This window comes from Micromys minutus (assembly GCF_963924665.1).
Source record: "Micromys minutus genome assembly, chromosome: 10".
NCBI classification, from domain to species: domain Eukaryota; kingdom Metazoa; phylum Chordata; class Mammalia; order Rodentia; family Muridae; genus Micromys; species Micromys minutus.
The window spans coordinates 26,547,444-26,562,140 of record NC_137979.1 but is presented as its reverse complement, the minus strand read 5'-3'; the positions used below and the strand labels follow the sequence as shown (position 1 = coordinate 26,562,140).

Below are 14,697 nucleotides of genomic sequence, written 5' to 3'. Positions count from 1 at the left end.
TGCTGTCTTCTACTCTGGGTAGTGTTCTCAGCACAGACACAGCCCTCCACCCTCCCCATGGGCACTGGAAACATTCACTGCACGCGCTGAACACTGCTATTTCAGTCCTCTCCCTCCTTAGCCGGGAAAACCCTGATGGGGACATAAAAGGACAGTCAAGCTGGCCGTGACAAGACAGCTCCAACAAGCTAGCAGAGCCTCAGACATGGCAACTTCACAGCCCTAATGATCTGGGTCACACAGTTACATCAGCTGGAGGGGCTGGAGGGCTTATTGGGCTGGTTAGAGCAGCAGCATTTCCCTGCCCTGGAGGGATGAATCAAGAAAGGCTTAGAGGACACTTACCTGTTTTCTGGTCCCCACTGACCAGAAACTCAAGGATGCTGTTCATGGCCCCCATGTAGAAGATGAGCCGCAGCTGTGTGACACACATGGTAACCAGGCTGAGCAGCAGGATGGGGCTGAACACACTGTGCATGAACGAGGGGGCTGCTGTGGGAAGAAGGCATGGGGCTCAGGGCCAGGAAATATGGCCCATCCAGCATCCAGGGCCTGGGGAAGGGAAGAAGGCTCAATGTGTGGACTGTGCTGAAGGTGAGGGACAGGAAAGAGCCCTGCTGAGGTCTTGATGCTCATCAACAGACTCCCTAAGGTCTGTGGATGCAGTGTATATGTCAGTACAGCAGGTAACGAACGCTCCCCCTTTAAGACAGACTAGGTATGCAGGGAGAGGATACCCACGGAGCCCCAGCCAATGATTCCCAATCAAGAGGGGTGTGGGCTACACTTGCAGTGTGCATGAGGATACCCTTCCCCCAACTCCAGATCTCTTGGGGAAACCTGGAAGGGGACAGTTGGGGTTTGGGTACCTGCAGCATCAGGCTGGCATTTCACCTCCAGGTCGACAGTGGATAGACACAGCTTGTGGCCCTCCTGCAGGGCAGCTTGCTCCTTGGCAGTCCTCATGGAGCTGCCCACGCTCAGCCGGCGCCCCACTGTGGTCACCTGCTTGTAGAACTGCTTTCCTGTGATCTTGTGGTCAAAGCCTAGCCAGCTGAACTTGATCTTCACCCTAGCAGCCACAGGAAGGGTGTTCGTTGGTTGCTGCCTGGGACCCTGGCTGGTTTGAGGGTAGGGCAGAAAACACGCCTAACTTACGAGTAGTCCATGTCCTCTGGTCCTGGGAAAGGTTCTAGTGGCCAGTTGAAGAAACAGTTGAAGAAAACCAGGCCAGAGCAGCCAGCCCAGACCACTAGAATGACAATGAAGGAGGCCCCAGCATCGTAGATGAGCTGTCAGGAGAGGAGCAGTGTTATCAATGAGAAACCAGAATGAGTGTTGGGCAGGGGACAGTCGGGAGCTCTCAACGAGAGGCACAACCCTGTGAGCTGAGCTGTTTGACTATTAGAACCCCCATGTACTGATAATCCCAACCCGTCTGAACCGAGAATCCAATTTGATCCAAATGTCACCATCTTAAAGGTGACTGAGTTATTGGGGTCATGTCTGTCTCTCTGGGTCACAGTGAACAGCGCTAGCTAAGATTTTTCTGCTCCTTCTGAGGGCTTTTCTCCTGTTTTGAGACAAATTCTTGTGTAGCTCTGGCAGGCCTCAAACTCTTGATCCTCCTGCCTCCACACCCAGATGCTGGGATCACAAGGCAGCCTAGCTATTCTGCCTGACTGTCCAGTTCCACAAGGACAGGAACCTGCCAGCCTCGTCCACGGATGTTTCTCTAGCCTTTAAGTATACACACGGCAGGTGCTCCAGACACTCGGGAGACCGACTGACACATCTCCTTTGGCTCCTCTGTGAAACAGAGTTGATGCTACACTGGGAGAGTGCTTCAGCCAGGATTAGTGATGATCAGGGCAGAGGGCAGAGGGCCAAGCATTTTAGCACCAATTGACACCATTTCTTTTTTTCCTCTTCCCTACTTTTTTTCCTTAAGTACCAGAAATTGAACTTGGGGCCTCCGTGTGCTCGCCAACTATCTACTAATGACCTTTACCCATGGCCCTTTTATGAGATAAGTAGAGACTAACTTGACCAGGCTGCCCTTGAGCTTCCCATCCTCTCCTGCCTTAGCTTCATGATTTCAGGCTGGTGTCCCTAGGCCTGTCTTGATCATCCCCATTTTTTCCCAGAACCATTGTGAGGCTCCTCTGGGCACTTAGCATTTATCTGCCCAGCTCCCCAGGCGGGGGCCAAACTTATACACAGAAGCCAAGGAGCTTCTGTTTCCTCCACCATCCAGGAGCAAGAAGAAGTTCCCAGGGTGGCTGGCCAAATTGCTACCACCCAACACACGAACCCCCCAGGTTCCCAGCCTATATCTGAGACCCCCTCTCATCATCACAGCTCCCCATAGCCCTGAAATGGGTTTCATCTTGATGTCAGCACTTGGAGAGAGAGGGGCCCTTGATGATACCCTGACAGACAAACAGAATAGAGGAGGGACCAAAGCCTAGGACGTTCTGAGCCTAGGCTTCTTCCTGATGCCATGTGACTTCCACAGGCTTAGAATCCTGCCTGGGAGGGAAACAGCTGAACCAACTTGGTGGACAGCAGAGCTCTGGCTAATGGGCAGCAACAGCCCAACATCAACAGGCAAACTCACTCACCCTACTTTCCCTTCCCCAGGCAGTCTGGGGTCACACACCACAGAACAACCCTCAAGCTCCCCTCCAGGGCCCAGTGGTTGTCTTTTCTTGCTCCTGTGATGACAGGTGCATCCTGCCTAGGTGGGAGGGGCAGTTGAGGGGGCCACCCCTTAGTGTTCACAGTGATGGCTCTTTTCAGAGAGGCTACAGTGGCCTAAGCGGAGGCCGCTGCCTAGGTGCTAGAAAAAGGCCTGAGTTGGGAGTGAAGAGGCAAGGGCCGGTCACACCCTCACCTTGATTCCCGGGAAGGTAACCGCCGAGGACGCGTAGGATCCAATCATCAAGGCAATAAATGTGGACCGAAGGTCACCGAACATATTGGGCAGCTGAGGGGACGGATGGAGGAAAGAAAGGCTTAGGTCACAGTTTCATCTCACCTTTTGACATTGTGACACAACACTGTAATCTGCAAATTCATACCAGAGAACTACGCAATTGAGCTTACAAGAACGCCAGGAAGGTTCTAAGTAATAAGATTTATGACTGTGTTGGGCTGTGCTCATAGCTGTCCTGGGCTGAGTCGGACTCGCCTAAGGGAGCAGGGAAGTGAGCAGCAAGCACAGGCCAGGCCTCAGTCTCAGTCCCTTTCCCTCTGTGGAATTCACAGCACAGCAGTCTAGGCAATCGCCACAAATTAGCAACAAGCTTTCTTTCCCTTCCCGGACAGAGATGGAGAAAAGACAGGAGTGTCTGCACACTGCCCACCACTCCTGACACAGACCAAGGCCCTCACCATAGTTGCTGTATTTAAAGGAGGTGTCAACGAACAGAGCTGTGAGCCTTAAGCACCCCTCAAAGGGAGAAAGCCCGTTAAAAATAAGAATCTATTTGGGGAAATGAGTGTCATTTTATAAATAAAAATATCAGAGTCCCAGAAAGCCCAGATGTCAGCAAAAGCTGCTTTTGGTTTGGAGAGTATGTTTCTGGAAGGTGCCAATCACAGTCCTAACAAGATAGGTGACTCCCCAATTCCTGCCTGAGTTTTTTAGTGTAAGTAGAGGGTTTGTTCCAACTTGACACTACCCTGGGGATTACCTAGCACCTCCAGAAAGCCAAGATTAGGAAGGCTCTAGCTTTTAACACGACCACTCTGAGCACGGATGCAAACCAAGACCAGGCTCATCTGAAATGTTTTCAAGGCCAACATTCAGTGATTCCGCAGAAACTCAGTTCTGCTAAGACACCACATCCTGGGCTGGGCCCACAGCTCAGGAGTTAGAAGCACTTACTGCTCTTGCAGAGAATCTGGATTTGGTTCTCAGGACTGACAGGGTAGCTCACAAGTCATCCTTAACTACAACACCTTCTGGCCTCTGTGTACTGCATACTCCATATACATACATTCATATGCAGAAACAAAGCATTCATTCAAATAAATAAAATAGCCTAAAGAAATGCTAGGCATGGTGGTGACCACCTTTAATGCCAGCACAAAGAACGCAGAGGCAGGTGGATTTCTTGAGTCTGAGGTCAGCCTGGTCTACAGAGTGAGTTCTAAGACAGCCAGGGCTACAAAGAGAAACCCTGTCTAGAAAACTCAAAAGAACAAACAACAAACCATGGTGGATTCCAATACACCGGAGCAAAGCAAGTCCTGCCCACGAGAACAGCAACTTTTCTCCCAGCTCAGGAGCCTGTGCCACATCATCAATAGTGCTATTGGCGCTGGGGACATTCTCTTGGGAGTCATGTCCACCCATCTCACTAAATTCATCTAGTGCAATGCTCCTTTTCTTATTGTCTCGGGTCCTTTTTGTTTAATCATTGTGACTACAGCCTAAGCATACTCAGAAGCTCAGCACTCAGGCAGAAAGAGAGGACTCAAAATCCTAGGCTAGAGCTGGAGAGGTGGCTCAGTGGTTAAGAGCACTGACTGCTCTTCCAGAGGTCCTGAGTTCAAATCCCATCAACTACATGGTGGCTTACAACCATCTGTAATGAAATCTGATGCCCTCTTCTGGTGTGTCTGAAGACAGCTACAGTGTACTTATATATAATAAATAAATTAGTTTTAAAAAATCCTAGGCCAGCAGAGGCTCAAACAAGATCCTATCAAGGCTAGAGAAGGCTGCAAGCCCATTCCTTGCTACTGAAATGGGGCTAGCTGTGACTATGCCCGCCTCTCATTATTTTTGCCCGGTTTTGCTCTTGATTAGATAAATAAGCAATGGACCTATATCAAAAAAATTTTTTTGAATGTCTATGCTCCAAGATAGGCAGAGGCAGGAGGAATCACTACAGGTATAAGGGCAGCTTGGTCTACATAGTAAATTTCAGGATAACTAGGGCTACATAGCAAAATCCAAACTCACACAAAACAAAGCAAAAACAAAAGAGGCTGGGTGTGGCAGTGAACACTTTTAATACCAGCACTTGGGAGGCAAAAGCAGGTGGATTTCTGTGAGTTCAAGGCGAGCCTGCTCTACATAACAGTTTTCAAGACAGCCAGGGCCACGGAGTGAGACCCTGTCTCAGTAAATTACAGAGTGATGGCTCCTGGGTAACAGCACTTGCTGCCAAGGCTCACAACCTGAGCTCAACTCCTGGGCCTACACGGAGAGGAGAACCAGCTCTCACCAGCCACCCTCTGGCCTCCACGGGTGCCTATGCACATGCGCAGATCATTAGGGTGGTTACTTTAAGTTAGACAGTAACAAATGTTGGGGAGACCCAGGAGTAGCTGGCATAAGCTTCCAGGAGAAATACGATGCTACAGCCACAGTGGAAACAGCTGGTTTTTCAGACAATTAAAACAGAATAACCCTCTTTTTTCTTCTCTAGCTCTTTCTTCTCTCTCTTCCCTCCCCCTTGTCCTGTCTTTTTATTAAACCTCTCCACCCTGGGGAAAAAAAAAAAAAAAACACCACATGACCAGGTACATTCCATTCCTAGGTACATTCATTCCCTAAGAGACATAAAAGCATGTGCTACACATGAATGTTTAGGACAGCAATCTTAATAGCAAAAAGTGGAAACAGCTTAATGTCCATTAAGATGAATAGATAAACAAAAGTTATATACACAATCACAGAAAGAACGGAATAACAGGTGTAGACCCTGGAGACAGTAGCCGGCACAGAAGAGCACACCTGGAGCACACTGCTCCGGCCAGCACCCACACGGCAGCTAACAACCGTCTGCAGCTCCAGTTCCAGGGGATCTGACGTCCTCTACTGGAACCCATGGGCACTGCATGCATGTGGCGCACACACATGCATGCAAAATACTTTACACATAAAATAATGTTTTCTTTAAAAGCACATGTTACATGGATCCATTGCATGAAATGCCCCAAAAAGACAAATCCAAAAAGACAAAGAGTAGTTCTGTGACAGGCAAAGGCCAGGGACAAAAGAAGGGCGGCCAGAGAGGTACAAAATTTCTGTTGGGGTGATGCAGGTGGCTGAAGTGACTACACGCCTCAGAATACACTAAAGCTCACCGAATGTGGACGCTTTAGGTGAAATGGATGGTATGTGAATTCTAGGTCAGTAATTGTTTTGGGGGCACCACAGGACTAAAAAGGAACATTAGCAAATCTGTAAGTTTCATGGTACAAGGCCAGGGTGACCAGCCAAGTTTCTTCCCAAATTCTTAGCACACAAATAGCCTTTTCTCATCGTTTTAGACTTTCTGAGAAAGGTGAGAAGGGGACACGTGATGAGCACAGGAGACATAGGAAATGTGACAAGGCTGTACACCTAGCACAGAAGGAATGCTGTAATTCAAGGACACACTCAGTTCCCAAATACACGTAGTCAGGCAGCAAGGCATACTTGTAGGAAAGGGAAATAGATTCTAGTCCAGACAAGACAGTGGAGAAAATAAGTGATCAGGGGGTCAGAAGAGCAGTTGAGGCCAAGCGCCTGTCCACCTTCAGTCAGGGTCAAGGGGGCCAGGGGACTGAGCATCAACTCATCTGCATTTGCACACGGCCATTATGTCCTTAGGGGAAATTCCCCACATCAGAATCAGTCCTGGGTCCTGATCAAAGGGGCTAGGAAACACCCCAGGAAAGCAGAGCATGTGTTGGTTGGCCCTTTTCTTTCTCCTTTATCCCAAGCCTGCCTTAACTCTTATCCAGGATAAGGCGTAACAAGGGCTTGAGGTGGATGGTGCAGCCCGCTCTCATCTCCTTAGACAACTCGGAACAGAGAAAGAAGAGCAGGTTAGCCTGTTCATCAGGAAACCATTTGCCCAGGGCGGGATCAACGGCAGCCATATTGTCCATCTGCTCGACCTGCCTGGAGCACTTTCTGATTTCTTGAGACAAGGTCTGCTGTGATCTCTCAATCTTGCTACCCCACTCCCACCCCACCACACCCAGCATCCTACCTGGAAGAGTGTTACCAAACCAAGAAAACTCCTGCTATCTTGGCCAGTATGCCACTCCTAGGGCAGCACAGAGCCTCAGGGCAAAACCACATTAGACAGCTTCCTGCCAACATCTACGTCCTGTATTTTAAATTATGAATATTTTTTCCTAGTCTGAAAAGGAATGCATATCTATTCTAAAACATTTGGGGGAAAAAAAGACAACTTGTGGGAGTTGGTTCTTTCCCTCCACCACAACCTAGGGACTTGGGACATAAATCTTAGCAGCAAGCACCTTTACCCACCGAACCATCTCACCAGTCCAACATACTACTTTTTCCTTTTCTTTAAAGATTTATTTATTTTATGTATGTGAGTACAATGTTGCAGTTCAATTCCCAGCAACTACATGGTGGCTCACAATCACCTGTAATGGGATCCAATGCCCTCTTCTGGTGTGTCTGAAGCTACAGAGTACCATATACATAAAATAAATAAATAAATCTTAAAGGGTTGGGAGCTGGAGAGACAGCTTAGCAGTTAAGAGCACTGACTGCTCTTCCAGAGGTCCGGAGTTCAAATCCCACCATTTTTTAAAAAAGATTTGTCTATTTATTATACATAAGTACACTGTAACTGTTGTCAGACACACCAGAAGAGGGCATCAGATCCCATTACAGATGGTTGTGAGCCACTATGTGGTTGCTGGGAACTGAACTCAGAACCTCTGGAAGAGCAGCCAGTGTTCTTAACATCTGAACCACCTCTCCAGCCCGTTGTCTCTGGTTTTAGACCCTAAGTCATTTTATATTTATTCCTAAATAAAACTTCAGTCATGAGGTAAGAGGGTAAGTCGTGGTCTTAGAGGGTCAGGTCAGTGGTAGAGTCCTTGCATGTGTGAGGTCCTAGGTTTAATCTGTAACACTGAAAGGGGGGTTTGAAGAGGAAGGACAGGAAGAGGAAAGTCGGGAGGAGGCACAGTAATATATGCATATGAGCATGTCCTAATGAGACCTATTATTTTGTATACCAACTAAAAAATTAGTAAAAGTAAATCAAACATAAAAGTCAGGCATCCTATATGACCACATATAAGTATGTTTTTCTTTGTCATCTAATTTCCTCTTAATGTATAATTTTCTTTTTGAGGCAGTGTTTCTGTGTAGCCCTGGCTGTCCTGGAACTTACTCTGTAGACCAGACTGGCCTCAAATTCAGAGATCCCCATGCCTCTACCTCTCAAGTGCTGGGACTAAAGGTGTGCTCCACCATGTCCTGCTCTTAATTTTTTTTTTCATAAAAATGAACAGAAAGACATATTTTGCTTTCACTGAGTGGCGGTCACGTCTTCATAACCCCCCCGGGATGATAGTAAACGTTTTCTTTGGTGTTCATTATTGTACCAATAAAGGCTGTGAACCCTACTGAAAAAAAAAAAAAAAAAAGAAAGAAAGACATATTTTTAATAGGTGATCAAGCTGGATATAGTGGCATGTTTCTATGTGAAATGACCGGAGAATCAGATGCATGGGGCCAGTCTGGGCTAAATCAATGTAACTGTTTCAAACACCGTGGGAAAGAGAAAGGGCACTCGATTTTGCTTGGGAGCTACCAGGGCTTGTACTGGACAAAACTGCTCAGCAAGGAGCCTGAGGCTGACCTTGACTAAAGCAACCCAAAGCGTAAACATGCCATCAATAGTCAGAGGCTCAGGAGAGGGTAAGGCTCAGAAGGCCAGCGTTTCCCTGTGGTATTGGTTACCTTGTATCTAAGTAGTAACGCTAATTGTGTTCTCTCCTTCAGACTGGGTCCTTCTCCTCTTTCCAAAGCCGGCCTGCATGCCGGCTGGAGATTTCCTTCACTGGCTGGCTCCGGAGCAGTGTGGTCAGATTTCCTTCCCAGTAAAGAGCACGTATACCAATAACAACTATTTTTAGCACCTGCTTTCTATATCTTTAAAATCCTGAAAGCAACTGTCTAAATGTTCCTTGTCCGTGTTCATTCACCGCTTACAAAACTTTCAGAGTCTAAACCAGGCACGGTGGTGTGCACCTCTAATCCTAACCCTCCGAAGGTGGGGGTGGAAGAATCAGAACTCCACGGTCGTCCCAGCCAGCCCGGGTTACACGAACACCTATCTTAGAACAAAACATTTAAGGGTCAAAAGGCCCCTCAAGCTAGCAAAGGTCAACCTTAGGAATCAAAACTCTTGCTAGATGAAGGCCTGGTGCCATATTTCTTCTGTTGGTACCTCAAGTCATTTCTCCATCAGTGTTGTTTCTTTCCCTTATGTTTTCTTATGAAGCATCCTTACTGATTCAGTTCGCTGGGGATTCTTATATCCCTTCAAACCTACCCAATTCTGCCCAATTCTGCCCTCAGCTGACCCCTGTGATCCAGGACCATTCCGCCCAGGGATATGTGTTTGTATATGAACTCGCCCCGTGTGTTCCCTATCTGGGTCCTCTCTCTCACTAGTCTGGTCTCTCCTTGCTTATTCTGTCTGTCCTCCTGCCCCTGCTCAGTCCTGTCAGATATAATGGTGCCGAGATGATGGTGATGTAGTTACTGCTGTCTGAGTGTTAAGCTGACTGCCTTAGTGAGGCCTCAAGGGCCTGCTGGAGGGGAAAATCAGCTCCACTGCCAAATAGGAAGCTGGAGCCGTGCTGCGTCGACAGGTGCCAGGGGGAACGCTGCACTCTGCTTGGCAGAGGCTGCCTCCTAGATCCCAGGCACACCCACGGGTAGGCAGCTTAAACCCCCTCCCACATCCTGGTTTCTTCTCTCAGCCCCTTTGCTGCTTCTATTCTGCTAAGCAAGACCTGTCCTCCGAGCCTGCACTCCTGGGCCTGTGGTAGGCCTTCCCTCACCCTGATGACTCACTCTCCCTCAGTCCCTCAGCTGTACCATAAACAGGCCCAGCTGTGTCACATTCCCAGAGGGGAAAACAGCAGCTGCAGGCAGCCCCTCCCCTGGTGTTCGGGCCACTGGACAAGAAACCCCAGAGGCTATGGCCAAAAAACAGTTTAGACAATCTTCCTTAGGGACCCTAGGATGCCCAAAGATTTGTCTGTCTGTTCACAGGAACCCCCAGGAGAGGCTGTGGGATTAATGACAGTCCTTTTTTTATATCCAAGGCCTTCTGAATCCATTCACCCTGCGATACTCTCTGACTCTCTAATGAAGTCACAGAGCCAAGCAAAGAGTGGGGTCCTTTGGAAGAGATGAGCTTTGTCCTCAGATGGCTAGTATACACCTTGAGTTCAGTAAAGTCTGTATAGGCCAGGATCCAGTCCATTTGTCTTGTCCCGACTATCTACCCAGGAACTAGTCTGGACAAGTGGACTCAGTAAAGCTGGGTCGTTCCCTAACTGAAACAAGCAGGCACCCTCAGCACACATCACGGGTCCTTGCGGTCACCTTTCCGCTTCACTGGTGCAGGGGTAGGGAAAACTGCATTCTCCCAACCGCCTCCCATTCCACCTGCCAAGCCCAGATCCCCCATCGCCACCCCCACTGCCTCCTGTCAGCCCCTGCACATGTCACGTGGAACAGATTCATCAGGTAGAACTCCTCTGAAAGAAAGGCCAATTTTCCCCCAGGCCAATGGCCATCTGCTGACTGCTTTGGCTTCCCAAGATATGGATGGAAATCAGAGGCTAAGTGGGCTGTGGCACCAGGAGAGTCCTCCCTGCCTAGTTCCTAGGCTCTCCGGGCAGGGAAGCAAGTGAGAATGCCGGCTGTGGAATGGAGCTGAGCAGGAAGGCTGCTGGACTCACGTCCGCTCACATGGGGCTATTCGTGTCCACACCTGTCCCTCCGGTCCTTAGAGAGAGTACTCTGTCCTCTTCAAACTCCAATCTAGTTCCCCTGGGGTCATTTATTCCTCAGGTTTAAAGCCAAACTCCGATGAATAAAATGGGAAAAGCCCACAGAGAGATTTTCCCCCCTGAACATTTTGTAACCACTCTTCTGTAAGTATTTCTGACCAGAACTCCCCATCCCGCCCACACTGACAAGGGTCAGGGTAATGAAGTGGAAAAGATATGTTCACAATTTTGGCTGCATCTGCTCCCATCTCTAAGCAACCCAGGCCCTGGATTGTGGGGTGGCGGCCCAGAGACGCCACCTCAGCCGCTGGCTGATGTTTGTGCTTCAGCTGATGGAGCGAACTAAAGGGCTGTACAAACTAGAGACGCTGAGCAAACAGACCAGAGTGTGTTGACCAGATGTCCAGGGGAGGCCAAGGCTCTACACCATGGGGTGTGTGCTTGCGCCAGTGGATTGGCGTGCTCCTCTCACAGGGATGCCCACTGCGGCAAAAGACCTGAGCTAACCAGCCATGACTGTTGGACAGCCCCTGAACCTCTACACTGGAGGAAAGGACTCTGGTGTGGAGGACAGAGTGTAGACTCCCAAGACTCTGAGGGGGAGGGGAGGGTGGAAGTGGGGTGCAAGCTATGGGACACGTCCTTCTGTTTTGTGAGGAAAAGGCATCTTGCCAACTTGGGGCCCCTTCTCCACCAATGGGTGTGACAGCCCACAGTCCGTGTCATACAAAGCCCTTGGGCCTGAGAAAGTCCCCAAATGAGGGTTTCCCTGACAACACATTCCCCCACATTCCCAGGTTATCGAGGAGCCATTCTTTGTTTAAAAGTCCTTGTAGATTTGATTTAGGGAATTCTAAAGGCAACCTTGAAAACTCTTTTGTCCCCAAAATGAAAACACGGATGGGAGACACAAACAGAAAGTGCCATTGTGCTGCCAGCACCGTGTCCCTGGGAGCCCCTGACTTCTGCTTTGGAAAGGCCTGGGCTGTGTCAGAAGGAGACTCAGCTCTGCTCAGCAGAAAGCATCACCAGCCCTGGGATATTGCCTAACAGCCTCTGTCTGTCCTCGATGACCCATTTCCTATCCCCTCTCAGGGTTGATCCTCATGAGCAATCAGGTCCCATGAGAAGGCCCACGGGAAAAGGGAATGTCCCAGGGCATCCTCCAGCTGGGGGAAGGGGTGAAAAGGTGACTTAAAAAGCTAACCTGTACAACTTGGGGCGGTATCTGCGGGCGGTGCTGGCCCTCCGTCCTCAGGCAGTGAACAGTGTAGTGTCTTAGGGCCTCTAGACACAAAGTTGGCAATTTTTTTTTTTTTTAAATGAAGGGCCAGGCAGTAAACATTTCTGTCTTTGTGGGCCATATGGTCTCTGTCATGATAGTCCAAAAGCCCCTGTGGCATGAAAGCATCCACAGACAACACGTGAGCAAGCCGGCATGATGTGGTTCAGGCAAAACCTTGTTAATAAAAGATAGGCAGACGCTTGGAGTTGGCCTGGGGTAGCAGCTCACTAACCTCCAAAACCTGGATCCCAGGTAAAGATGGCAGAGGACAAGGCCTATAGCTCCCTTACAAGGATGGATCCCCTCCTACACTGCTTTACACAGTGCCCTCGCCAGCTAGCCTGGGCAGGTCCCTGAGATGGGCAGGAGAGAAAGGAGCTACCAAAGATGCTACCAAACACATGTACACATGCACATATATACACACACAATGATGCTGAAAGCAACTGACACTCCACAATGCCCCTGAACAGATCATGTATATACGCTGCTCGCTTGGCGTCCAAGTGCATAGATTTTCTGGAGCATATTCATGGACCATATGGAAATCTAAAACCCTAGGTAAACCCCTTACTCCTACAGACAGATTATTTGTGTCCCAGAGAGTTTTACAAAGTAAGAAGAAAGAAAGAAAAATAACACTAAGATAGATGATACAAAGAAGCAATTCACTGAAAAGACACACCGAAGGCAGTGGCCGGGACAGGGAACACCAGGGAACACGTCTGTAATCTGAGCACTGAGAGGTGAAAGCAGGAGGAATGGTGTGAAGAACAGCCTGGGCAACATGTTAAGTTCAAAAGCAGCCAGAGCTACATGAGACTCTGTCTCAGAAATAAATAACAATAAAAAGAGGAAAGAAGATGTCTTATTAGTAAAGAAAAGGTTTATGATGTATCATTTTCCTGGTGTCAGCATGCCTGATCTCTAAAGGATAAAACATTTAAACACCCTTTGAACCCCAGTACACAGGAAGCAGGAACAGACTCTGAGTTTGGGGCTAGCCTGGTCTACACAGCAAATGCCAGGAGAGCCATGACTATATTAGTAAGACCTTTAAAAAAACAAACAAACAAACAAACAAAAAAAAAAAAAAAGAAAGAAAAAAAAAGCTCATTTCCCAGAACCTACGTGGTTTTGGAAACCAACTCTGAAAGCCATCTTCAGACTTCCACCTGAGCTTCATGTGTACAAGCAACAAACACACACAGCAAACAGACCAAATCAAACAAATCAATGATTTCAAGTGTTCACAAAGGGAAGCACTGGAAACTTCCCACAGTGTGGGGAACTGGTGCGTGGATTACAGTTTGTCTCTACTACAGGGCAGCAGCGAGCGAGGACTAAACATAAGGAATGCAGAGCGCTCGGTACCGGCCGGGAAAACGGGAGCCGCATTGTGCGGATGAAGCAAACTGAGGTCGCCGAAGCCAGAGGACATGACACGGATGTGTACAGAGCAAACAATACTGAAGGGTATATTCTAAAATTCATGAAGGAAGACACCTAGGATTTTTTTTAGGGAGGGGATTGTTTTTGGAGACAGGGTTTCTTTGTGTAGAGTTGGCTGACCTTCCTGGAACTTGCTCTGTAGACCAGGCTGACCTCAAACTTAAGAGATCTGCCTGTCTGCCTCCTGAGTGCTATGATTAAAAGTGTGTGCCACCACTGCCTGGGAAGGACTTCTTAAACAGAATTCCCACTCGGTATTTTTCATCTACCTGCCTTTTGCTCTTACTGTTTGGCCCAGGGTAGCCTTGAATTTGCTATGTAACTGAGGATGCTGTTACTGTTTGAGAAAAGGTAACAGGATGACCTTGAACTCCTCCTGATCCACTGCTCCTTCTAATCACAAGGATTACAAGAACATGCTACAGTTTAGCTCTCCTTTTAACATTTCAGGGGAACAGGGGCAAGTCCTCATTCTGTAACTAAAGCTGGCCTCTAAGTCACAGTAACTGTCTCACCTCTGCCCCACAAGTGCTGGGATTGCAGGAATGTACCACCATACCCAGCTCTTCTCTTTTTATAGATGAAGTGCCGGGGTTGGTGCCCCAAGTCATGTGCGCAGCAAGCAAGCGCTCTACCACCGAGCCACACCCCAGCCTGTGTTTAACCCATGCTTCGTGCTGAGTAAGCACCCGTGCTGCATCTTGGTGCTTAAGTTCCTCAAGTCCCAGGACCATCTCAAACTTATATCCCTGAAATTCAGATCTGCCCTAACAGATGCCCAGCATTTCTACAACAACAAGGGCGATGCCAGGTTTATAGTTTTCATCTTGATAAAAAGGGTTGGTGGTTGTCGTGTTGTCCAAGAACAAACAGGCCTGTGCAGGACTCCTGCTTCACGTTTACACAACACAGTGCTATCTGTGTGCACGCCACAGAATGAACACATTGCTCAGTGCTTACTGTTTGTTTTCTTCCGGGATTATGAGAGGGGAGAAGATATCTACTTTTATTTTAAGCGCATCTGATTTAAAACAAACAAGCAAAATGTCCCAACAGATACAAAGTAAATCTCCTTGGCACCAGCAGAGTTTTCTGTGGGTCACTCACCCTCAGACACCCACACCCAGGGGACACCACTGGCCTTTGGTACTGAA

General features: G+C 48.4%; 1 protein-coding gene across 4 annotated transcripts in view; it reads right to left on the bottom strand.

Annotated features, from left to right (window-relative positions):
- SLC43A2 (solute carrier family 43 member 2) overlaps window positions 1-14,697 on the bottom strand; it is a 41,650-nt gene that overhangs the window by 13,103 nt on the left and 13,850 nt on the right. For all 4 annotated transcript variants that reach the window (XM_080923784.1, XM_080923787.1, XM_080923786.1 and 1 more), the window contains exons 6-9: window positions 2,897-2,989; window positions 1,159-1,292; window positions 870-1,072; window positions 346-492 (exon numbers count right to left, since the gene is read on the bottom strand). In XM_080923784.1, the coding sequence (XP_080779910.1) occupies window positions 346-492; window positions 870-1,072; window positions 1,159-1,292; window positions 2,897-2,989 (577 nt within the window). The remainder of the gene's footprint in view (window positions 1-345; window positions 493-869; window positions 1,073-1,158; window positions 1,293-2,896; window positions 2,990-14,697) is intronic.